Genomic DNA, 26,444 nt, shown 5'->3' with positions numbered 1-26,444 from the left:
GTTTGTTCCCAGCTGTTCCCTCATGTTGGGCACTTAACATTTTGTATGGCATTGAAGAGTACTGTCCTGGGAGGTGGGACTGCAGGACTGAAGTCTCCTGGGCCAAGGAGGGAATTCAGCCCAGGTCTCCCACTTCCTAAAACGGACACCCTGCTCTTAAAGAGAAGTCAGTGTCGGTCTCTTTTCCCAAGTAACAAGTGATAGGACAAGAGGAAACGGCCTCAAGTTGCGCCAGGGGAGGTTTAGATTGGATATTAGGAAATATTTATTCACCAAATGGGTTGTCAAACGCTGGAACAGGCTGCCCAGGGAAGTGGTGGAGTCACCATCCCTGGAGGTATTTAAAAGACGTGTAGATGTGGTGCTTAGGGACATGGTTTAGTGGTGGACTTGGCAGTGTTAGGTTTATGGTTGGACTCGATGATCTTAAAGGTCTTTTCCAACCTAAATGCTTCTATGATTCTATAAAGACAGGTAAGTGGTAACAGAGATAGTATCACTTGCATGGAAATAGGGGCTAATGGAAGAAAGCCAACAGGAAACGTCAGGGTTAACGCTCTAGCGAGAGGGGGGTTAGTGGTGGTGTAAGAGGGAATAAAAAGGCTCATTTGCATATTCTAGAGCTGTCACCTCAAAGCAAGAGTAAAAGCTTGCCTTCCTGGGAGAAAAATTTCTTCATCAAACAGCATTAAGTTTGAACAGTATGACACTAAAAGAAAATACCCTCAGGGCAATTTTTTTTTTTTAAATGGCCCTAAACTGATTTCTTGTCTTCATTACGTACTTTATCTTTTAAACTGTAAAGAAATAACATTAATTATGATATGAATATTACTATATTTACTATTTTATACACCATTGTTTATGAATATAATGTAATTTAATCCTAGAATACACAAGATCAAGATATTAATTTTCTTACTGAGAGGGCTGAAGTCAGCAAGGTTCATTAACACCCCCCCCAACCCTATCAAGCAAGGACTATCTGCCTCTTCAAAGTCTAACAGAATGTTTATTCATACCCTCATATTGTCTCCTGCTTAACTTACCTTCTGAGCAGAAGCGTTTAAATTAAACAGACATCTTCACATTGCACTTCAGCGTTAGCTACTCAAACTGAAAACCCTTCCACAGAACAGAGCACTAGAAAATCACCAACAATACTCAGCAAATACTTCAAGAGATTATGAAAGACAAGCAAGCAGAAGGACAAGTAGTAAACTGGAGAAAGGTTGATACAATGTGCTTGTACATAAAGATATCAATCCCCTCTGCCCTACCAGCTTTTTTTCAAAAAGAGTGGAGGGTAAAGCAACTGCATTCTATTAGTTTCTTACCTGCTTATCACCAAAATATTATCCGATACAACAGTTATGATGTATAAATTGTAATTTGTACTTGTTAAGAAGTTTTTCTGTGTAGTAGTTGAGACCATTTTGTATCTGCTGAATGCTAATTATTTTTCTATTGTATATAATTTTATTTACTTGAGCCTATTTTCTCCCTTCTATGGACAGCCTTCTAGTTGGCAAGTTTGCAGGGCAGGCAAGGGAGTGAAAAACAAGACTCCTGTGGCCATGGACTCTAGCCATTTGTGCAGGAGGATTCTGTTTGCAGCCAGTGCTGTGACTTCACTCCTGTCACGACAATATTGTTAGTTATAAAGCAACTGGCACTTTGCCAGCCAACACGCTGTTACAAGGTGGGTTTCACTGTCACCAATGACAACCCTACCAGAACAAAATGCTGATGTTTGATACCTCTGCAGCAGCATAATAAGCGTTTGCAAAAGATGCAGGTTATTACTGAAATAGTATTAAAGAGTACGTAACTGGAGTACATCCTCTTTCAAGTAGCATTAATTGTCATGAAGGGTTAAGCTGAGCTTCAGTTTCATACACTTAAATTTAAGTGTCTGTGACGTAGGTGTCACAGATGAGCTAGAGGCAGAATTTAGTTGCCTGACCTACTATGCCTAGTACCTACTGCCATCTAAAATACCCTTGTACATCCTGCTTGGCCTCCAGCTGCCACGATCAAAGGAAGTGTCTCCTGTAGATAAAGCGATACCATGTGGTGTCTCACATACCCCGAGGTGCTTCAAACACTGCTGGATGCTTATGTTTTAGCATCTGAACTCAGCCACTACATTCAAGGAAGATGGGCGAGCCATCGAGCTCATCCTAAAGTAGACAACTGCATTTGGTCGGCAGAAGATCTCCCCACATGCCAGGTCTAGGTGTCTCCTTCACGCTCTGGGCTGCATTGACTGTGTTGACTGGAGGTTCAATTCAGTTGTCTCAACATGGGCATCTAGACCTGGCTGTGATGCTGTGGGGTATCTGAGACACTTCGCTGATCATAGTCTTCCCCAGGCTTTTGCTCTTCTCAGGAGAACAGAGAGTCTGCTGCTATTTTGTTCTACCACATAGGCCAGAAAATGCCTGACTGAAATAGTATGAGGTTAAACACACCAAATTGTTGGAAAATGACAGTTCCTGAGGTGTTGGGTTGGATTAGCTTACTCTTAGACTTTTCCTGAAATACCATAAATCACAGACATTTGCTCTCTGCTGTAGTATATTTTAGTTGAAATCCATCAGGTTTTCTTACTAATTGTTACTGAGCTTTTCATAATTCACATAAATAAGGAGAAGCAAAATCAAATCGTTCACTATATTGTACATAAAAAAATGCAAAATGTTCTTTGTGTATTTTAAGAGGTAGTCTGTTTCTTATAGTATGAACTTTTGAAAATTTATTTCACATTGATCTTGTTCTCTAAAATGCTTAAAAAATTATCTCAGTATGCAAAGTATTACTAATTTATCCTTCATGCTAATAGTATCATTTAAATCACAATTTTAACAAATTAATTTGAAGCAAAGTAAGCATGAATCTCTGCTCACTTATATTAATTTTACACTGAAATAACCTCACTGACTTTAATGGATTTGCTTTTGAATTGTACTACAGTGTAAAACAGAAACAGGCAATGTGTCTTTCTACAATATCTGCTAAAGTAAACAATTATCCTTGCAGTGTAAAGATTAATATTGGACGAGTCAGAATACATGTTTTAGCATAACAATTTCAACTCATATATGAATGATTTTTACTTACTTTGAGCAGAGATAGACCTTTTCCAAATCAGTTAACAATTATGCAGTTTTTCATATCTTTGTTAAACATGCTTTTCTATTAAAGTTTAGCATCCCTTGGGCAAACAATAATTATTTGATATGGTTTCCTGGTTAAACAAAGTTGTAATTTCAATTAGGTTAAAAAGTAAAAAACTTAAGATAAGACCCTCAGGCATAAACAAAATTTATTAGCACATTTATTATAACTTAACTTTGGCTTTGAAACACTAATTGTATAGTTACTACCACATTTGTAGTCTTGCACAGTGAAATAATATGAATATATTCATTAAAAATAAGACCTCAAGATTTCAGAGGGCCAATAATTACCAAAAGTTAAACATGATAGTTGCAATCAGGTTAAAAATATTAAAAATGTAATTGAAAACAAGTTACAAGATAATTTCAGTATTTTCTTTGATGGACTCTTCTGCTTAAAGAGAAATCACACCTTGATGTATCTCTTTTAATGCACCCTTACACCTGGAAAATGAAGGTTGACTTTATCAGGTCATATGAAAGGAAATAGGTTTTCACGTGATAACTTTTGACATCTTATTTTGTAAATGAGTACTTTGGTGATTTGCAGAAATAGCCTAAGACAAACTTGTCTTTTGACAGGTGACATTTGAAATATACTACATATACCATTATGTGACATAAGTGCTACACACAGAGCAGAAATACAGTCGCTTTCACTTTGATAGATAAAACCATATAAAAACATCAGAGAGAGTCTAAAAAGTTTTCACAAATAAAACTCAATACAACTCAAACTGGAATATCTAGACTTTTTTCAGCCTCAGTCAACAGTGTGCACTGGAAACATTAAGTAATTAAAAAAAAAAATGCACCATTACAGTTTCAATCACCATTGGCTTTAAAATAAAATACACACATGCAGACATATATACATATTTATGTATACATATTATTTTGCTGTTAAAAGTTCTTACTGATTATTTATTGGAAAAGGTCAGAATATCTTCAGATTTCTATTTCCTAATGAGGTAAAACCAGAAATTGTGTTCACACGCAATGACATATTTAAAAATGCCATTTTTATCGTGCTTTTTTTGTGGCTATGGTTTGGGCATTTCTTAAACTGTTACAAACCTGTGACTCGAAGTTTATCTGTGCCAATTACAACCTCGTTTTCATCCACTGTAAAAAGTGGCTTGCCATCCTTTGAGTTGATCTGAAATTGCTGACCGTGGAATTCTACCATTTTAGGACCTGCAAAGCACAGTAGAATAATGGAATAATTACATCAGCTTTCTTCAACTTTCTATATAAATTGCTAATAATTTGAGTTGTGGTCTTAATAATTTAGTAACTCATTTAAGTACATTAAGGATCATGAAGCACCCAGATATTCTGAGGATAGTGACCCTGTAAGTACTGAAATTGGCTAAGTCTGTTTACATGATCTAATTTGTTGTTCAAAACTGTGCCTGGAGTCATGCTTTCAAGTTGGGTTTCCAGGGAATTCAAGAAATCCCTCACAAATTGATCAAGACAAACATTTATGTTCTTGGTGTTGAAACTGCTAAGATTCTTTGATCAGTGTGAGTCTATCATTTTTTATTTTTTTTTGAAACACAGAAACTAATTATCAAAGACTTTGCGGCATCATCCCTTTTGATTAGGGAGGCTCAAATGCTTTAAAATTACAAAAACCCCATGCAAGATAAGAGAAGGAGCCTCAGCTCTTCATAACAAATGCCAGTTTAGCTCCACATATCTAACAAATGTTACCTTAGAAGAGTTACAAAAAGCTATAAGAGTATTTGCAATTGGATCTGGCACTCCAAAAATTAAATTAATTGTGTGCAAGAGAGTTTTTACATATTACCAGATCCTAAAATCAGTAAAACATCCTGTTCTACAGTATTGGCTTTGTAAGTGGATATAAATCAAACCCTTAATATTCCCCTTTCTAACACTTGATCAATTAAAAATTCACATCACATAAGTTTGAATGTCTATTTGATAGAGTCATCATTTAAATCTATGTTCAGAATTAAAATTACAGAGAATGGTAAAAGCAGTTAAGATTCCTTTTTAGCAATTTTTAATAAAGGTAATTCACAGACTATCCATGGGACCAAGAGGCACTGAGCTGCTTGCTTCCCAGTAAGACCCTGTCTTACCATGCCTACTCCCATAAATGTTAAATATATTCCAAGAAGTAATTATCAAAAGAAATAGGAATTTTTTTTTTTGTTAGATCTTATGTTAAAATGGCATTAGATGATGGATGATTGATACTGCTAAGAAATACATTCAGGTATTTCCTAAAATCTGCATGGTAGCTGATGCAAGAGATGCATACCATAAGGTTCTATACAAATTGCTTATTGCTTTACTCAGCAGATGCAAAGTATTGCTTTTAATTGCCCAGCAAGCACGGAAAGGGTTATAGAAGCCGTAATGTCCTAAACTAGGGCAACAATTTTAAGGCATAAAACCTTATATTGATTCTACTTGAAAATGGTCAGGATAGAGGGCTGAGCTCTGCAGTACATTATACTCTGTTGGATATGTGCACCGAGGCACAGCCTTACGGATCTCAGTTTGGCTCTTCTCCAAAGCTCCTTCGAAGCACGTGATTTCATTTCTGAGAAGTGTATTGCAAAGAGTGAGCTCAGAAAATATGTTCATTCAGTGAAAAGGTGTTAAACACTCTTTTTTTTTTTTACAACTAAAGAAGCAGTTCTGGCTAAGTGAGACAAGGATGGATCCCTATCAATACTTTCCTAGAAAATCTTGATTAAGGTGTTTTATTGTTTCTGCCTAGCAGCAGTAATGAAACTGCCCATTTATGTAGCATAGGTAGATCCTTGTTTATTCAAACAAATCAAAGGCCTAAGTAAACTGGCTGTTATCAACTTTACTGGTGCTGCAGGGGACACTTCCTCATCCTTCCCACTCGTCCAACACCACGATTACAGTGCGCAGCACGACTGTGGGAAGCACAAATCAAAGCCTCTGCTGTCTGACATGATACAGGTTGGGTGGTTCAGGCACACTGAGGGTACCACGTTTTTGCTGGAAGGGATTTAGGAGTGATTCTTGGTCTCTTTTGTTGAAGACGTTTTACACTGTATAGAAAATGAAGGTATTATTTGGAGCCTTTGTTTCCTCCACAGGAAGGGAACCCAAGCTTCCAGCTTCCAGTTTCAACATGCTGGCTGTAGGACTGCTGGAGAAAAGTTGTACTACCACCTTTTCTTCTCCTGATCTTGCTTATTGTTGGACCTCATTCTAAAAAGCATGCAATTAAAGTATCTGCTGGGTTAGACCCAGGAAATGAGATAAAAATGGGAATGCTTACTCCATAGGCTCTGACAAGATTACGTATTTTTCTTTTCAGTGCTGTCAATATTTTAGTCGGTCTGGCATGCTGGAAGCAAATATTTTTATATAGCTACAGAATATTTATTGATTAAAAGAATTAATACCTGAGTGAAGATCCTGAAGACTTACATTTTACGAATATGTACTTTAAAGTAGGTGGCCCAAGACCTTCCACAGATTCAATTCTAAGCTGTGAGTTTTTAATAGTGTGGGTAATCTTTAAAATACTAATTAGAAGTGCTAAGTGTATTTGAACTATGGTGCAAGCCTATAAACAATATGCAGCAATATCTCTAGGACTCAGAAATACATACTGTTAATTTAGATATAATTGTTAATTATTTACACATGATCACAGAAAAATACTTTAATGTGATGAAGATACTGTATGTTTAGAAGGAATGCTATCTACTGATTTCCTTGGTACAAAGGAAGTCATCTCTGAAAATAAATTGCTGTGCCTCAATAGTGGCAATTCTGCTCTTTCCTTCTCAGCACCTTGGCAGACACAGAAGTTTTCATTGATTATAAAGCATTAGAAGAAAAAATGGATTCGAAAGAACTGGAGGAGTGTGATTTGCACCAGGCCTAACTTGATCTCTTCTAGGACTACATTTATCTTCTCAATTTGCTGATTTGCTGAAGCTATTTTGCAAGCAATCTTGTCAAAGAAAGATTTTTCATGTTTCTCATAGTAAGAACAGGAAAGACCTACCTCAAATAGCATGGATTGATTAATGTAATTTGTACATCTGCATATTGCCAGAAAATAGACAGTTTTTTATTAATTGGATTGTTATGGAATGTAGACTAATTCACAGAGAGATGTGACATGACAAAAGAAAAGAGTTATAAGATATATGAGCTGCCTTAACTGTTTGAATTTAGTGTGAATATATACACACTAAATAGCATTTACATACCTTGGACCAAATTCTGTTTTCTCTCACCTAACCAAAGTAAACAGGCATAGATAACAAATGCATGTTGTGCAGACTGACTTTCTCATCTGTCCTATCTAATGCAAATTTCAGGCATGATGTCCATACAGAACTTCATACCGATACAACTGGAGATGCAATACATACCAGTTTAATTAAACCGGTCCATGTATGCACTGACCCCATTCCAACAGTGACTGGAACAGAGCTGGAATTCAGCCTTTCCACTCCCAGCTAATTGTTTTTAACATTAGACCACATAGGCACATTCCTGGGCTCTCCTCTTTTCTTCCACTCAATTAATATCTGATTATTCCAGGCAAGGCAGAACACATTTAACATGAGAAATTAAGGGAGTCCTACCCTAAAAAAATAATGAGATAGGGGAAAACCAGAGAAAAATCTCCTTAGGTAGACAAGGAACAAGAGGCATAACTGGATTTGTAGGAAAGTGCCCATCCTGGCTGAGCAGTAAGTTTTAACCAGCTAATGAATACACCCATACCAATAAATTAGAGAAAGCCAAGGCAGAGGAGACACAAGCACTGCCAATTTCTGCTAATCTGAATAATTTCTGCTAATAGCACGCTCTTTGCCACCATCTCGACCTGCGCCCACATGCACCTCCCAGACAATGCCCCTGACCAGGGGCTGTTCCTTGCAGATGGGATGGATGAAGGTCTCCAGTTCTGGAGGGAAGTGTGTTTAGCTGAGAGTTGTGCCATGCCACGTGCCCCTGGGGCAGACTGTGGGTCCTGGCCTGGCTGGGTTACTAATGTAGATGTAGTCTATCCCTACTTGCTGAACACTTTCCTACTTTAGATGTTTCTGGTCACACTGAGTGACTCATTAAGGTGTTCAGTGATTTTTATTGCTTAAGAAAAGTTTGGTGCCTATTGCTGTTAACTTTTTTTCTGAGCAAGAGCTAGGAGAATTTAAACATTGCATTTAAGCATGTAGAGGGCAGTTAGGCAGATCTAAGACGGGTGCGTTGTGAACTACGCGCATTATATTTTAAAGCTAGACTTAACTAAGAAAAAGCTGCAAGCACTGAAAGCACTCACTGCACATTATGTACCTCCCAAAGGAGTCTTAACTGGTGGCTCTTTGAAACCACAACTCATGGCCTTGCCCATGCTGGGTTTGCATCCAGGCTTCTCTCCTGTTTGATCCTGGTCCTTGCACACTTGAATATATCTTTAACAAGAACTTTTAGGTCCATAGGTTTCTCAATACAAATGCCCCGGTAAAGTGGCACAAGGATTGTCCTATAGATAATCCTCATTATCAAAGAATGGTATGGATAATAACTGATGTATTTTAAATCTTTAGAGGGAATGCTAGGGTAAACGAAATTCAAGCATATGTTGTATTCACACTAGAGACGAGACATCTCAGTGTATGTGGAACAAATTCCAAAAAGCAATAATAGGCTTTTAAAGAAATGGGAATAAATTTATGTAACCAAAAGTAGCCATTAATTTCTCTTAGTTGTATTTCACAATACACATGCACTAGCTATACTGCAATAACACTAATTGTATTGTGATCCCAGTAAGATTAATTTTCAGCTCACATACAGCAGCCAAATTCAATATCTGAAACTTTAATCTCCTAATTCCTAAATGCATTTTGTTTACACCCTAGTATATTAACTACCTGTAAGTCAACTAATACTATGTAATCATACTTGTTGATAAAATCCTACAATTAAAAATGTAACATGACTGAATGATGGTTATAGAGAGCATTTGAACTGTTTTCCCATTTCTCCCAGAGGTGTCACAGGAATTCCCAGGTCAGTCAGTTATCCTTGCTAATCAGGCTGACCAATAATTGTCCATTGTTTCTTTACACTTCCTCCTTTAACATGTGCAGTTCTGCTATAGACCTCATATGTGATCATCACATCACATACCACTGGACACTGAGGATGCCACTTTAAGTGAAGAAAAATTATTCCAAAAACAATTGACCTATTGCCTGTAAAGGAGCACGCTGCTAAACAGTTTTCCTTTTTGTTTCTTTTCACTCATGGCTCCACTTGGGGTTTTCCAGGGAAGGAAGGCCTTTTTTTTCGTGAGTCCATTTCAGTCAAAAAGCATTTAAACAAATTCCCTTCTACTGCTACCCAACCTTTGAATTCCAGGCCAATACAAATGTAGAAGGACAAGACAGCAAAGAATCTTCTATCAAAAACAGGACCTGCCATAAAATACATATCCACAAATGCTTAACATCAATGAATTCGTAACATGTCAATTGGTAACACGTAGGCAGACTCTTCAAATCCAGTTAGTTCTGCCAAGTAATAAGCACTTTTAGTATGTCTTTAGATCTTTCAGAAGAAAAGGCTTTCCAACACTAAAGTAATTTATTTAATTTCAGATCTTTTCTTTTCTTACTCTGCTGTCCATCATTTCTGATAACCTATAGCTGTCGCCTACTCTGTGTGCTTCACTCTTCTCCTACCACCTAGAATCATTGAACTGTTGAATACAAGCCAAAATCCTGAGTGCTTTGGGGTATTGCTATGCAATTTCATTTTTTAGTTAATTTTTATTAAATTAAAGCCCCTTACTTAAAATAAGATCTCATTAAAAGTGTATTAAAAATGTAATACTCCTACAGATTCAGTTCTAGTTCTATGAGTAATACAATACTAATAAATGCAAAGCCATTACTTTCAGAAGCATAAAATTAGTCAGATTTTCATATGGAATGGTATGGAAGTACTTGCTGGTCTTTTATTAGAACAAGTGTGTTATTACAGAGAATATGCAGCACATTGCATATATACATTTTATGTCCATATCACACATCTCTCATCACCTTTAAAACCATCTCTAATACATTAATAGAACACTTGCTGCTCCTGTTTCCTCTTTTTCTCTCAGTTCTCCTTTTACGCAATGGATGCAACAATTATGCCCTCTCACATCAAAGTAAGGATGCCTTACTGTCAGCACTTCTTATACTTTGTTGTTGTCTATGGTTGAACACAAGTCTAGGGATCTTTAAAAAATTGGTTCTGAATGATCAGACATGATCAGATGCAGACACTGATCATGTAGACTCTGGTAACCCAACCTAGGGTTAGGTATTTAGGTGGTAGTACTTTCCCCTCTCAGAGTGATTTAGCTAACTAAAAGTCTTTATCCATCTTTTATAAAATACTCCATTTAAATATAACAAAAATAAACCCATGAAATATTTCACTGTAAAGTGGATTATTGCATGTAGAAACCATGGCAGGAATAGGAGATCATGTTTCTCACACAGTGACTTGACAAAAAGGCTATGGTGTCACCTTTTCTCTCAGGCCTAATGAATCCAGAATTTGTTGCATAAAGCATAAATTCAGCAGGAAAAGGTGAAACGCACAGTCCTCAGACAGGTAAGGTGAAAAGTACTAAAGGAGATGAGGTATGATAATTTGAAACCCCATATGCAGAGAAGACAGCTGATCTGAGTTTCTCATCCCTAAGCGAATACTTTAACCACTCTATTTTCTGTATAATGGATAATTCTTCTTCCTCCAATTATTTTTAAATTATTTTTAAAGAAAGCCATGAGTGTATTTTCATAAGGTCAACTCCAGCACTGTGTTTCAGGAATATTTTATGCATGCCTACTGGATCTGGGCAGACGACAATGTGAGAGGACCAGTTAAACAGATGGGGCATGACACTGTTGCCAACATAGCCGTCTGGTGCCATTATATGTACTTTGGTGTTCTCCGCCTAGCCTTCAGCTTATTTTAGATGTCCTACAGTATCTAAGACTTCTACATCTGACTAGAAAGTCTGACATGGGGTCTGTAAGCAACGTGAGCCCTTCCGGAGTGTCAGCTGAAGACTGGGCAAGACAGAATCACAGAAAAATGCAAGTCGTAGGTCACCTAGTCCTGCCTCCTACTCACAGCAGGGTCAGCTTGGTCAGAAGTTAGATGAAGGTGCTCAGAGTCTTGTCCAGTGGAAATTTAATACCTCTGAGGAAGGGGATTCAATAGCCTCCCTGGGCAACCTGTTCCCATGGTTAACCATTCTAACGGTGATATTTTCCCCCCGCTTCTATCCAGTTGCATTTTGCCTCACTGCAACCTATGGCCGTTGCCTCTTGCCCTTTTGCTGTGCACCTCTGAGTAGAGTCTGGCTTCATCTTGTCTCTAGCCCTTCTTGTAGCAGGCAGAACTTAGCAGCCCCCCTTTAAGCCTTCTTTTCTGCAGGTCAAACAAACACAACTTCTTCAGCCTCTTATACTTCATTGTGCTTCCACTCCCTGACCATCTGAATGGCTCCCTGTGTGAGTGTCTGCAGTTTGCTCACAGGTCTGTCCCACTGGAGAGGGTTTAACGCAGTATTCTGGGTGCAGCCTCCCAGGAGCAGAACGATGCAGCCCCGTGTCCTATTAGACCTCTTTGCCAGAAGGGTACGCTGCAGATACAGCTTCAAGTAGTCCACCAGGATTGGAGGGGGGTGTGTGTGTGGGTGTGCGTCTTCTTCTGCAGACCTGATGCAAAGATAGTGATCTAGCTCCTTTTTTGGCCACTAACTGCCATGGGGAGTCTTGTTAGCTTTAAGATGAAAGTACTGCTACACTTGAAATGACTAGGATTTAAAACGTATGTAATTGTCCAAATTCTATAATAGATTATATAGTCACAATAAATTTCAGCTATTTTAAGCTAACCTTTACAAATTCATCTAGCATTAACCAGTGCCGATAATTCAATCTTATTACTTTAAAGGAAGGAAGTGCAGGGAGTGTCCTCACCTTTAGCAATAACTATTATCTTCAAATTATCATCCAATGACTTATGTTAATGATTACTATACCATATGAAGCAAAATATGTTTGGGATTGCAAATTTACTGAAGACCGTGAAAGCCAAGAAGGTTACAAAATATTTAATAATTCCTCTTTTTTTCACTGATTTTGAATTCCTTCCTCCCATTGAAATAAAGAGAGAATGGGGCTACTCAGATGAGTAATTGCTCTCTGATGAGAGACAGGTATCTACTATCTAGTTCTTTTTCCAAATAAAAAAATGATTTCCCAAACATTAGCCTTTTTTTCAGAGCTAAGCTCTGTAAACTTATATGCATATTGCTTTTCTCTTCTTCTACACACAGTTAGAAGAGAAGTAACAGCATAGGATTCAAATCGTCTTGGCCAGGTTAAATTTCCCCTTAACTATGATGCTGGCATGTTTAAGCAAGTTGGCAATGCACATAACTACCTGATTAACTTCTGGAGGATGTTTAAAGTCTGGCTTAATTCAGCATTGCTGATCCTGAACATTATCACCTATTTCTTCATAAAGATTATCATATCTGCAGACAGGGTGTGTAAATCTTGCTATAGTAAGCACGTTACTATACATAGTACATACACATCAATGGTATTTTTTTTCAGAAGAGGATACTTTTAATTTTAGTCTAAATATTAAACTGTAGCTGTAATGACTAACTTTTTTCATAAATAAGTTTTCATGGCGACTTGCTTAGCTAGCTTTAATTTAAATGTGTATCAATTACTGCTTACCTTTTTTCTGCTATTTGTTTTAATTCTTTTCAACATTATATCCATTTAAATACACAATGGTCTCACAAAAGACTAATAGCATATGCATTTAATATAGAACAGAAACACATCTGCCATGGATTAAAACAGGAAACTAGAAAAGAAGAATGGTTAAAAAGACTGTAGGATGTTTTAGCAGCCACCTGTTACTCTCTAAATTTTGCCTGACCTGAGTCAACTAAATTTTACTTTTAAATAAAACTAGCGTGTATGTCTTGATACAGTCAGATTCATTGGTAGCTGAAATTTTTATACTCTGGAAGTAAAAATCACTACTTTAATCCCCTTGGAACAAATATGGTAAATTCTTGATCATAGGAAGACTTAATCACCTCAAAAATACTTCAGTGAAGTTTCCAATTTATCCTTCTATTAATTACTGCTATGTTTTATCTTTCCTTCTTATAACCCAGCTGGACAGCAATTAAAGTTGTGCAAATAATCATCCTCCTGCAGTACAAAGATCTTCAAGAAACATGTTCTGGCTTTTATCTTACAGATAAGAAAGAACTTATTTGGACAAAAATGGAGTTTTTAATGAAAGCCTTCTGGGAAAAATAAAGAAGGAAAAGCTAAATGATTTTAGAATGTCATTAATTAAGTCAAGTTTATGAAACTGGCTTCAGGGTTTTCCCTGTAAAAACATCATCAGACTCTTCTTACATACATCATGCTTCATTAACACTGTTTTCTTCCTATTATGTCTCTGATGAAAATATAAGATCACTTGAAAATGAAATATCAAAATGCTGATAAGAAAACCAGAAATGATTTGAAACATTGTAACAGCTGTTCAGATTAATGTGATGGACACAAAAATAGTCTCCAGGCAGAATTTTGACTGTCATTCTGTTTTCAGACTGCATAAACCATTTTGACTTTTACCATATTCCCATGCTTTCTGAGTGGTGCTGATTTCATGTTTTGAAGTGCAGAACAGCTTCATAATACAGCTATCTAAATAAATTCCTTCTAGCTTTAAGTACTTTAAAATGAACCCCTGACCTGAAGCTACTGATGTTACTGTTCCTTGGTGTAAATGATTGAACCAGGAGGAGGACCAGCAGTCCACTGTACTGGAATCTGTTCTCACAGTCCTTGCATGAAACATACTGCTCTTCATCCACTTTCTATAATATCTGGCAGTGGAACACCACTGCACAATCTGACTGTATTGCGTTCATGTGCTGGTAGGCTGTATATGTAAACGTATGTTTACTTAGGTGAAGCATCATTTACTGTTTGATACCAACGTTGCTTTTAAGTATTTGATAATTAACTATATAGTCTGTATGTTTCTTTTATATAAATTATATATGTGTTATCATTCATTATTGAATTCGATAATTTTTTACACTAATTTGCTTTATTATGGCTCGATAAAAATCAAAGGTGCTACATTTCTTTTTTATTCTAGGAATGAATAAGGCTTTGAATTGGAAGAAAAGGAATCTTGGAGATGATGGATAGCAGCTTTCTTCAACGGCTTTCTTGGATTATCAAAGAAAGTTCTAGATATTTCAGTTTTGAAGGTTGATGAGCAAGCTGAGATAATGACATCTGAATCTTATACATGATTTTAAGACAGGAGCTATTCTAATGAAAATAGTTACCATCTGTTCTGTAGACATCCTTGCCTTGCCTACAAGCACCTCTCCCCACGGCTTTATTAATTCCCTCTAACTTTCAATCCTGTACCTTCCCACACCTGCGCCTTGCTTAGATTCCTTCCTTGCTGTCCATTGGCCCACATCCTTTTTTTAAGTCCCATTTCTCCAGAAATATTTCCAAAGCAATCACATCCCCATAATCCCTTAACTAAATGTACCATTTCTTTTTTTGCTTTAATTTTTTTTTAATTATTTATTTGGTTTTAATATGAGCTTCTTTGGTTGTATATGAGTTTTAAATGATTTTAAAGAGTAACTCAAACAAAATGGGTATCTTTGTCATCCAGAGGAATACTGAAGTCAAAAAAGAGTAAAGCACAGAATTTATCTGTTTTTTTTAGTTATGATCCCTATTATTTTGAAAGTATTCTTTTCCTGGCAAGCAGTTAAAGGTATTTGCATTCAGTGAGGCTTCTGAAAGCAGTGTAATTATAGAACACGGTCCAAAACATAAGAAGATCTATAGCATTTTTTTTAAACAGCTACAATGTCCAGATAACTCCTGCAAGAGGAATGTCATGCAGGTGAACTGAAGAGCATGTAGAAACTTTAAAACAAGAGTGTTCATGGTGGAAGTGCTCACATTTTATGTCATTTTAGTATATCTGTGATTCATGAGGGAAACCTTTTTCATTCGTGCATAATATGTGCCTGTTATCCTCATGTGAGGAACTTCACAGAAAATCCTCAAGTAAAGATATGTTTCACATCTCTCTTGTGAATTACTTCTATGGAAGACTGGGTATTTAAATCACTCTTAGTAACTTATTAAAATATTCTAACAGCTCATTTGAATCCAATCTTCTACAAGTTAAAAGGTATTTTTGTTATGATCTTATGAATGATACTATATTATATTGTCATCTTTGGAACAATCTGAAACTTATCTATACAGCTCCTTCACAATGGCCACTACTCATATTTATTAATAGTGTATTAAGACATAATTCCAGCATGCTGGCAACTGTGGAAGGCATTAATTCTGTAGCAAAGGCATATGAAGTAAATCAGCCACACACCTATTTTTCACAGTTCTTATAAGGGAACATCATTTTATATGCATGCTTTTTATGACTGGCTACGGACAATGGCTAAAAATATCAAGCCATGTAAAGATGACAATTTACTTTAACAGACTGTCACTTACCCCAGTCACTGTTGTTTGATGGTATCTTTAGGTATGAACAGAATTCTTTACAGTATTAACTTTTTACTTCTCTTTCAACACTTTTCTATCAGTCTAAAATTAGTATGATTTAATATTAGTAATATTTCATGTTAGCATTTACAATGGTACCAACTACACCAGACAGCACATAAGACCAATTATTAATGAATTCAATAAATAGAATTGCCAGTCAAAAAGAGATTACTTAAACATATAACGTTTCAAATAATATGCAAATGCACTTCAGCACTTCCTTTTGGTGTAGTTTTGATTTTCCCAGGTTCAAATCATTATTTCATCTTCTCACCTAAGTATTTCTTGTAGAGCAAGCCAGAGTGCTGTCAGAACTTCCCTGCTTCAGTGTTGAATTTGAATTGCCTTTATGCACTGAACTCTTTTAAAAGATTTGAGATGCAGGTCTTCCAGTCTACACTCTGCTCCTTCCTACTGGTTTCCTCATATACTGCACAGCCAGAGAACTTTTCATCTGGACAACACTAAGCATTTATTTGGCTTTCCCTTAGGAAAAGGTTAAAGAGGCTTGAGATCATAAGGTACAAAAACACTAAACTGCACATTAAGGGAGTAAAGCCAGAAAAGCCAAGTGATGAAAAGCAGAGAAACTACTAATAAGAAAGGAAAATACTAAATAGAGGTGGTACTTGCTATAAATGAGTCACTACTGATGAGACAGTTCTCATCCAGCAGAACTCTCCCCCCTAAACACCACAGTCCATATTCTACAACATGGGTTTGTATTGACCCTTCTCTGTCTATCGGGTCTTCAGTTTACAAGTCTTCTTCAGTCTAGATGTCTCTAGCCCTACTGAGCAGGTATTTTTAACTTTCTATTTATTTAAGGCAGCAGATTCCATCTCATTTTCTGTAATGCTCTTTGTTAACTCTCTCAGAAGAAGACTAAGTGGTGACTGGGAAGGGGGAAAAAAGAAAAGAAAAGATAGTCTGAGATGTGTTGTTATTTTTGTCAGGCTTCCTTTTCCTAAGGTAAGATCTATACCCATTGGCTGGCACAACAACTGAAATATCTTTCCTTTCAGTAAAATATACCCTTTACACTGCTTCCAGCACTGAAGCTCTCTTTGTTAACAGGAAAGATACACTATGGGTGAATATCTCAGACTGCTCATTTATGGACCTCAGTTACATTACAGGTGCCAAAGTCCAAACGAGCAATTCACTTATATCACTCGTCAGTGGTGACATTTTTTCCCCAACAAAATTTCTTAATTGTTCATGCAGAAACATTGTCTGAGAAGCAATGCACCTTCCACCTGCCAAAGGTATGGGATGTTTCCAGCTTGAAATATGGAGGTGTCTTATTTCCATAGGGACACAGTCCCCTAAGTGCATCATGAGTATATTAAAATATGACGAAAGAATTGAGTTCAACAGAAATCAGAGCAGCTTTTTTCACTTTCATGCAAAAGCACCTATTAATGATGGGATCACTCACCTGACAAGTCTCTAAACTCAATACAGGACCAAATATTCATGAACATCTTTATAGCTCACCTTTTCTATTAGCAGTTCTAGGTCATGCAGGCTGGACACAGCCTGCCAAACAATTCATCAAGCCTTTGAGCTACTGCCTGACATGATTTTACCTCAGTTTCTCAGACTTTGGCAGAGATCAGGTTGGACGAATTAGTGTGGTGGTCAATGATCTGCTCTGCGGTCTGCCCTTCCCAAAGGACCTCCTGACTTCTTCTCCTCAGGCAGGATGGGGACATGACCACAGTGCAGATACACATCTGGTCCCATGATGGGCATCCACAAACAGTACAGAGCAGACAGAATCAACAGCATATGTGCCACGTCACAGAAGTTTTGACCATGTGATGTGTTCGGGTTTGGTCATGTGGTCACTGTATAGTTAATTACTGCAAGCTAGTTTAACAACTTTACTAATAACACAAAAGTGTACATTTCCTACCCTTAATTATTATCAAAATGAGATATGAATGCTACTATCATGTTTTGATAAATATTTAGGGACATTTTCTTAAAAGGAATAATTCAGTTCTTTATGAATAGCTTGAATTAAAAAAAAAGAGATTTGAACACATTTAAAGGCCAAATTCTGATTAATTGTATAATTATACATTTTTAAGGGGAATAGTAGGCTCCTTTATAAATATTAAATTATATTTTTTATTTGAAGCGTGTTTGAAAATAGTGAAGCTTGCATTGATATGGTAGTTCTTCAAACAAGAATTTTCACAGAAGTTACACAGTCTCATCAGCATGGAAAAGTTGCTCATCAGTGCTCATCTAGGTACAAATCTAGTAAACTACTTAAGCATATCAGGTTAGTCTTACAGTTAAATAAGTAGGAATTTATGCATTGGTGCATGAGGATCTTAGAAGAAACAAGTTAATAAATTGCTATATTTTTCTCCAAAGTCAAATAAAGGTTGAAAAATATTAACAAAACTAAGAAAAATTCTGTTGTACCTGACACATATCGTTACCATTCTTGCCTTAAAAGTATGATTTAAAGGGTAAGGTCTGCTTATTCTTGCTGCCAAGATCTGTCACCTACATCTGTCTAGATCTGTTGATTTCACTCAGCAAACCAATGTATCTTACTGCTACCAAATATAGTAAAACATGTACATTTCTGAGTTGCGAACTGGCATTTTTTTTAGGACATCTGCTTAAATGTATTAGTCTCTGGAATACTAGGAAATTAAGAGAGACATACAGACCTCTCTAGCCATGTTCTTCTGTTGCACTTTCTTAGAAAATGATTTGCAACTATGAACAGATATTTACACAAGAAAAAGAGTAACTTCTGCAGTGACCTTTCTTGCATAACTCTGCAATAAAGAAGTGCTTCAAATATTTACAGAATTAATGCTTAACTGAGAAATTGAAAATATACTGTTGGTACATATTGAGTGGCAGCTGTACTATTCAAATATGGCCATAACAGTAAAAAATAATCAGGTGATTAGTGCTTTATATCCTCGAAGATCCTTGCAAATATTCATTACAATGTTTCCAAAACAGTGAATAAGGAAAAATCACTTAGACTTACCCACATTTAATCTGCCTGTGACTTCCCCATTTGAATTGCGAGCATTCACAGTCACATTGTGAGTAGACTGGAGAAGCAGTGATGAGTCCTGAAGTATGGAAAAAAAAAAGTAGATTCAGCAGAATAATTAGAATTGTTAACAGTTTTCAAAATTTAGTCTAGTGTTTATATTAACTCAGTCACTGAAAGACTTTTGCAGCTACAAACCCATCCACAGATGTCATCGAATAATCTGGGCAGATATTTTTGATTACTTCAACTATATCAGATTTAAAATAAGAAAAAAGTTATAGAGAATACTTCAGGTGAACAAACTCTGTGTTACTGGCCCAATGAATGAGGTTGCTAACTTTTTGTCTTTCAGAAAAAAATGCTAAAGTACTAGGTTGACTACATGTCAACACATAATTGAGACTCCTAGAAGATAGCCATTTAATTGAAGTGTGAGTACCCCACTTTGCCAATTTATACTGTCATATTAACTTGGTGAGAAACATGCATGTGTGTCGTGGTTTAACCCCAGCCAGCAACTAAGCACCACGCAGCCGCTCACTCACTACCCCCCCCACCCAGTGGGATGGGGGAGAAAATCGGGAAAAGAAGTAAAACCCATGGGTTGAGATAAGAACGGTTTAATAGAACAGAAGAAACTAATAATGATAATGATAACACTAATAAAATGACAACAGCAATAATAAAAGGATTGGAATGTACAAATGATGCGCAGTGCAATTGCTCACCACCCTCTGATCGATGTCCAGTTAGTTCCCTGAGTGGCGATCCCCCCCGCCCCCCACTCCCCCCAGTTTACATACTGGGCATGACATCACATGGTATGGAATACCCCGTTGGCCACTTTGGGTCAGGTGCCCTGGCTGTGTCCTGTGCCAACTTCTTGTGCCCCTCCAGCCTTCTCGCTGGCTGGGCATGAGAAGCTGAAAAATCCTTGACTATAGTCTAAACACTACTGAGCAACAACTGAAAACATCAGTGCTATCAACATTCTTCGCATACTGAACTCAAAACATAGCACTGTACCAGCTACTGGGAAGACAGTTAACTCTATCCCAGCTGAAACCAGGACAATGTGCCTTCTGCTTCCTCAATGGTCCATGCAGCCTGTATGCTTTGGCTTGATTTTGGCACCTGGCACTGACTCTCCCGGCAAGAAAACTCAGACAGTGGGTGATGGAGAAAGTGGGTGGTTGACTAGCTCAGAGCTGACTTCAACAGATGACAGTACAGGTAAGAGTGTCAGTCTAAATTAAATTGTTTCCCTGTCTGCCACTCAGAAGGATGACAAAAGTGTATCAGCAGACTGAACAGCATCACATCTCTGCACCATGATTTGAGCCTAATACACCCTGTGCTGTTCCATGTCTGGTGTCCCAATACAGAAAATCACAATTGAAGGTCACAAAGCGATGGCGCTCATATTTGACTTAGCTCTCCTCACAGGTTGCATCACAGCTGGGACATCTGCAGAGCAATCAGAGCCTCATGCCTACCCATCATTCTGTGCTACCTATGGAAGCCAGGGCATGCCAAGCAGGTGTGATTGGTATCTTCATTCATCCCCACCACACCTCACCACAATCCAGACTAGCTACAGTAGGCAATTCAAAATTTCATGTCATTCTTAAGACTGCAGCCAGTGTGGAACTACTTCACCAAAACATCTCCTTGTGTTAACTCACGGCTTGCTGTTGTGCTTGTTGAACTCCTCCCAGGTGATGTACTGTTGAGGATTTCTTGGCTGGGCGAAGGCATGTGAGCAATCCAGCCGTTATGTGGGAATGAAGCATAAGTTTACAAAATACTGGAGCAGACAAGGATGCTGTGTCCTTGTACGCTGGAAAAAAGGAAGATAAGAAGAGCCTGACAAACAACACCTGGATGCTGAAGAATGAGATAAGTAACTGTTGGACACCTCGTGAAGAAGCTTGCACAGCCAATAGAGAATAAGATAGTGTCACGTGAAACGGGGTATTGTACCAATTAGAGCATTGTATAAGGCGCGTGGACAAGTCAGTCTTGTATAAATGTCAAGATGTCTGAACAGTAAACGAGCAAGATGTTAACTCATATTGAGTGTGATTCTTGACTACGGCCGTTCTTCCCGACAATGTACCATTTCCATTACTTATTCCCAGTCAAACTCTCTGTACTTCAGGCCCGTTGGAGCCTCCTCAAGCTTCTCCTTGTCTTGAAGAGCAGATGAGTAACTGTTTTGAAAGACCTATCTGCCCACTGTGCCCCATCAGTCTAGATATACAGACAGTAATGAAACCGGTTCATAGCAAGCGACCTGGTAGGGTCATTTGGAAGCATACTAAAACTTTGTGAGGAGGGCATTGGTGGGTTCTCCTTATGTTTTTCTTCAACTTACCACCTGAATTGTCTTTAAATGCAGCTGATTTTCAGGGAGATCATACTGGGCACTGTCTTTACTTGATTTTATGAATCAGAAAATTATCTGGGGACAAGAAGTCTGATCACGCTCATTTGGAGCAGCAAATTGTAGCCACACTGGTAGACTTCAAAAGAAGGGAGGAAGTTTTTTGCAGTACAGGTTCTTTCATACTAAAGCACACTTTGTATCCAAAGGACCAGAACCTAGTAACCCATGAGAGTGCCTAAGCAGATCTCAGTTGCCACAGTATCAGGGAATACATGATATGAAGAGGGTATTAGCAAGCTGCCTGCTTGTGACCTCAGAGGGGATACTCATTGCTAGGTAAGTTTCTAACTACCAGAATATTGTTAAAGATCAGTCTCTTTCACATACATGGCTTCTGGTACTTTTTCTGCAGTCAGAAGAGACTATGCAGAACCTTGAAGGGGTATCGCCTGAAAATCACTCCCAAGCCATGTTCCCATCATAATTTAATGCTTAGAGTATAAGATAACCTGAGAATTTTGAACATGTTTTACATGAATAATTTTACTGCTAACACTTACCTAATACCAGTAGTAGAAACAATACAGTTTGGAGTCCAACTTATACTTTTTAAAAAAACCAAAAGGGTATCTTACAAGTAGGAAGATAGGTTATCTCAAAAGAAGTCACTAAGTAAGCAAAATAAATGAATCTCATTTTCTAAATTATATCAGGAAAAGGTGAAAGCTAACAGAAGTAACACAAATAATGAAAAGCCTTAGGAAAAAAGTAAGCAGTCTGTCAGAATGAGCATTAATGGTAGCAAGTTAGTATGAAGTGGAAAAGGAAGGTCAACAAAGATCCAGTAAATATATTACATTTAAGTACATCCACTAAATGATCCACAAATATGGGCATCTTTATTACACTTATTTGACTGCTGCTGGTTGATTTAAAAAATAAGTTAGTAATTTGTAATATCAAATGTAAGTGCAAATAAACTGTATTCTAGACCTGCAGCTTCCACACGTGTGTTGTTTACTCATTAAAATCTAGTAACATATTTATAATTGTTCAACTTTTATGTTTCCATAAATATGTATTAGCTAAGCTGCAATGGTGTTGCCCACAACTCTGTGTTGGACTCATAATGAAGGCATAAACTTGTAATAGGCTCCAGAGATGATGCACAGCAAGTACATTTTCTGCTACATATTTTCTTGGCACTTTGGAGACCTCATTAGGTGAGAAAAGCTGTTAGAAGACTGCAAGGAGAAAACTCTTAAGGCAAGAGAGAAAGCTCCTATGATAGCTGTGAGCAGCCCAATCCTCTAACAGATGAACTTAGAAAAAGAAATCTTAACAAATAAGCAACTTTATGAGAATAAATATATAGATGGCATTCACGAGATCAAGCTACAGGCAATTAAGCTTCCAGAAAGTTCAAACATTTTAAAAAGCCAGCAAACAAACAAAAACCTCTGATGAATTATCAGTTCATAGGGGGCAGAGACATGCAGTAGTCTGAAGGCTCTAATGAATGCATGCTACTAATGATCACGATGGGTCATTAGACAGCTAAGCTTATATTAGATGCTGCCACACCTCTTTCTTCCTATATTGTACTAAATGTATTAAGAGCTGGAAGGAATATTAAAAGAGCATGAATGTTAGCTTAACATTGCATAACAATTTTTGGAGGCAGAGGGAGTTCTTAAGTATTAGCTATGCTGGTCTTAAAAATTTACATGTCTTACTGGATAAACAACCTCAAGGGAAATTCATTTAAGCACATGAATAGTTTTCCTACTGCCTATGAGGCAGAAAAGAATACAGCATAAGAAACAAAATGGAAATATAGATTTAGTAATGGAATTTCACTAAGTAAGAGCTGTTCCTGCTACCGGAAATACTTGTTGCAGAAAAAGGAAAAAAAAAAAAAGGCTTAATAGATGTAAAATACATTGGCATTGCTTAAATTTCAGTAATCAAGCATTTTAACAACCTCATTCTGATAATTTTATTTACATTTTCTCTTGCTATAGCAATACAAACACTAACTTTTTTCCTAGGTTCATAAAAGTCTCATAGCTGGCTATTTCTTCTTGGTGAGGACCATTATATGTTTGAAGTAATGAAAGAGCCATATTCAGCTTTTACTCTCATTGAATAGTAATTTATTCAATGAAATGTGCCATTGGTTGGTGACAATGTTCATAAAACATGGCTTTATTTTGCGAGAGTTTGGATTACAGACAACAGATCTGAAAAATGTTCATTTTGCTGGCCAGAAACAGATATCGCTCTACAAAAATTCACTGGAATAAGATTCGGAGTTCACCTGGATAATTAAAAAACAATTCAGATTCTCTCTTCCCTCCTCTAAACCCAGTATTTCAATAAAAATCTTTCACAGCATACCCATTCTCGGTGCCATTTTAAAGTTAATCTGCTTGATAAATATTTTCTTTTGACCATGTGTGTTATTCCTTTTTTACCTCAATAATAACAAAATATTCTGTCTATGTAAACAAAATTAAATCCTAAATTTTTCCATTTAGTCTTGTAGATTTTATGTACCTAAAGATATCATACATTTAATATCGTTGTTCTAAAAGTGACAAAACCTGAACTTATTAGAGAAATTGTAACTTTTCCAATAGGATCCACTAATTTTAGAGATATTGAAACTATTCTTTAAGGGATTGTATTGGGTCTGGCTGAGATGGAGTTAATACTCCCCATAGCAGCCCTCGTAGTGCTGTGCTCTGCATCAGTAGCTAGAAAGGTGTTGATAACACACCAGTGTTTTGGCTACTGCTGAGCAGTACTGGCACAGCATCAAGGCTGTCTCTCCAACATTTTTGGTCCCCCTCCCCATGGCAGACTGGGGCAGGGCAAGATCTTGGGAGGGGACATAATCAGGACAGCTGACCTAAACTAACCAAACAGATATTCCATACCATATGACGTCAGCTCAGCTATAAAAGCTAAAAGTAAAGGGAGAGGGAAGGGGGGCATTTTTGTCTTCTGGAGCAATCACTACACGTACTGAAGCCCTGCTTCCCGGGAAGTGGCCAGACATCGCCTGCTGATGGGAAGTAGAGAATAACATCATTTGTTTGTCTTTGCTGTCGCGCGCGACCTTTGCTTTCACTTTATTAAACTGTCCTTATCTTGACCCACGAGCCTTTTGTTATATTTTCTCCCCCTGTCCAGCTGAGAAGAGGGAGTGATGGAGTGGCTTTGGTGGGCACCTGGCACCCAGCCAGGGGCAACCCACCACAGGGATGAATAAACAAAACAAGCAGTTTCACAGGGAAGCCTGCATTAAAAAATAATCTTGGTAAAAATAATGAAAAGCTTTCTACACACTCTTATAATTTTAGCTTTACTTATATACAATGATCTTTAGAATTCCTTTTTGAGCTACTTATCACATGCCTAAGAGAAAAATATTAATTAATGACCTAATGATCATGCTTGTAAAGTATGCAAATATATGTGTGGATACACACATACACACACACATATATACTATTTCCATGACAGATACCTGGACTTTGCCTAAATTCAACTGTTCATAAGTGCATTCATTTTATTTTAGCATTATTGAAAGACTATCTGCTTACCACTCGAGAATGGATTTCTTTGGCATAAAGAGGGAACAAGAATTCTGATTCCCCTTCCAGACGAAGTCCTTCTTTCGTGACACGCAGATGTCCCATTCCAGTCTGAGGAGAAGATGCAAGAATTATGCACATTTTATTATTGTTGCTGTATTTATTTTTTGTTCTTTTTATAAACCAAAAGTTTCCAGAGCTGCCTGCCTCCAGTCTATTGATAAAGATGCCCATACTAATGCATTTAAAATTTTCAGAATGTCTCATTTCTTCCAGGAGTATTTTTCTTTAAGAAACTGTAGCTTTCAAGAAAAAGTTATTAAAGTTGGGATTTTTTTTTTGAGGAAAAAAAAAATATTACAGTCATTAACTTACAAAGAAGTGCATTTGTATTGGCTGTGCTGAAATGGCCTTTGTACTTGCCTTCTAAAAATGTCATGAACAATAAACTTTTACACGAGTACTCACATAAAACAAACCTTGTTAACATCTCAAGGTTTATTCTATCAAAAACGTATTTTACAAGGAATGTAATACTTCTAAGCCTACTGAAGAGACAAAGAGGGATTTCTATTTGCTTCCATTTTCAGTAATTACTTCTTTCTTTTTAATTCATTTTTCATTCCTTGGTTTATTTTGTTTCCTCCTCTAATTGTAGGTCAAGACTACATCTCTCACACTATCATCTTCCTCTCTATCACCTGCTTGCCAGTTTTTGTACCTTCTTCATTCTCTCTTAGTCGCTCCCTCCCGATTTTAGTCCACTTGTGCTTTCCAGCCCATATCTTATTTCATTCTTTTTACTTTCATTCATCATTATCATAGAACTGATAATGTGAAAAATGACTGAGGAATTACTTCAGTAAGTACATCTGAGGACTTGCAGGCTTCAAATGCAAGGTATTTCACAGGTATTTAGCTAATTTGTAAAGGATTCACCCCTCCCCTGCCATAAAAAGTGAGAGAGAACTTGGCAAAACAATTTGCAGCCTTACAGCTTGGCCACATGTGAAAATATTTCAAGTCAACTGCCTCAAACTACAAGGAGTAGGTGGGAAGGCTAAATAAAAAACAGTAAATCCAGAAAGTATTTCCATTCCAAATATTTTTCAGGTTGTTCTCCATGTAAGCAGTGAAGAAGAGATACAAGACAGGCCACTGATGATACATCAATAACCTGTTCATCTAATGAATTATGCCCACCACTGATGAAAGTTGTAACTTTAAGAGACTGTAATTGTTTTCAAATATGGGAGGTTCTGACCAATGAGATTATATACTTTATACATCTATAATACTAAATAACATGTCTAACCAGCCTTGAATGAAAAACTGTAGCTGTTTTCTTTTAACAGGCTTGAAGAGAGACAAAGAGAAAAACAATGTTTGCTTAAATTCCGTAGGGTAACAAATATTCATGTCAGCAGTTCACTCCACTAGAGAGTACAACTGCGATTCCTCCTCAGTAAGGATTTATTTCAGGAAAGAGGCTTTTAGAATAGCTATTTATGG

General features: G+C 37.1%; 1 protein-coding gene across 1 annotated transcript in view; it reads right to left on the bottom strand.

The window, feature by feature from the left end:
* SGCG (sarcoglycan, gamma (35kDa dystrophin-associated glycoprotein)) overlaps window positions 1-26,444 on the bottom strand; it is a 71,232-nt gene that overhangs the window by 27,745 nt on the left and 17,043 nt on the right. The window contains exons 2-4 of the mRNA XM_010572649.1: window positions 24,942-25,043; window positions 18,930-19,017; window positions 4,260-4,379 (exon numbers count right to left, since the gene is read on the bottom strand). Coding sequence (XP_010570951.1) covers window positions 4,260-4,379; window positions 18,930-19,017; window positions 24,942-25,043 — 310 coding nt within the window. The remainder of the gene's footprint in view (window positions 1-4,259; window positions 4,380-18,929; window positions 19,018-24,941; window positions 25,044-26,444) is intronic.

Source organism: Haliaeetus leucocephalus, unplaced genomic scaffold (assembly GCF_000737465.1).
Source record: "Haliaeetus leucocephalus isolate CR32 unplaced genomic scaffold, Haliaeetus_leucocephalus-4.0 Scaffold351, whole genome shotgun sequence".
Taxonomy (NCBI): Eukaryota; Metazoa; Chordata; class Aves; order Accipitriformes; family Accipitridae; genus Haliaeetus; species Haliaeetus leucocephalus.
Note: the sequence above shows the minus strand (reverse complement) of the source record. Positions and strands in the feature narration are given on the sequence as shown.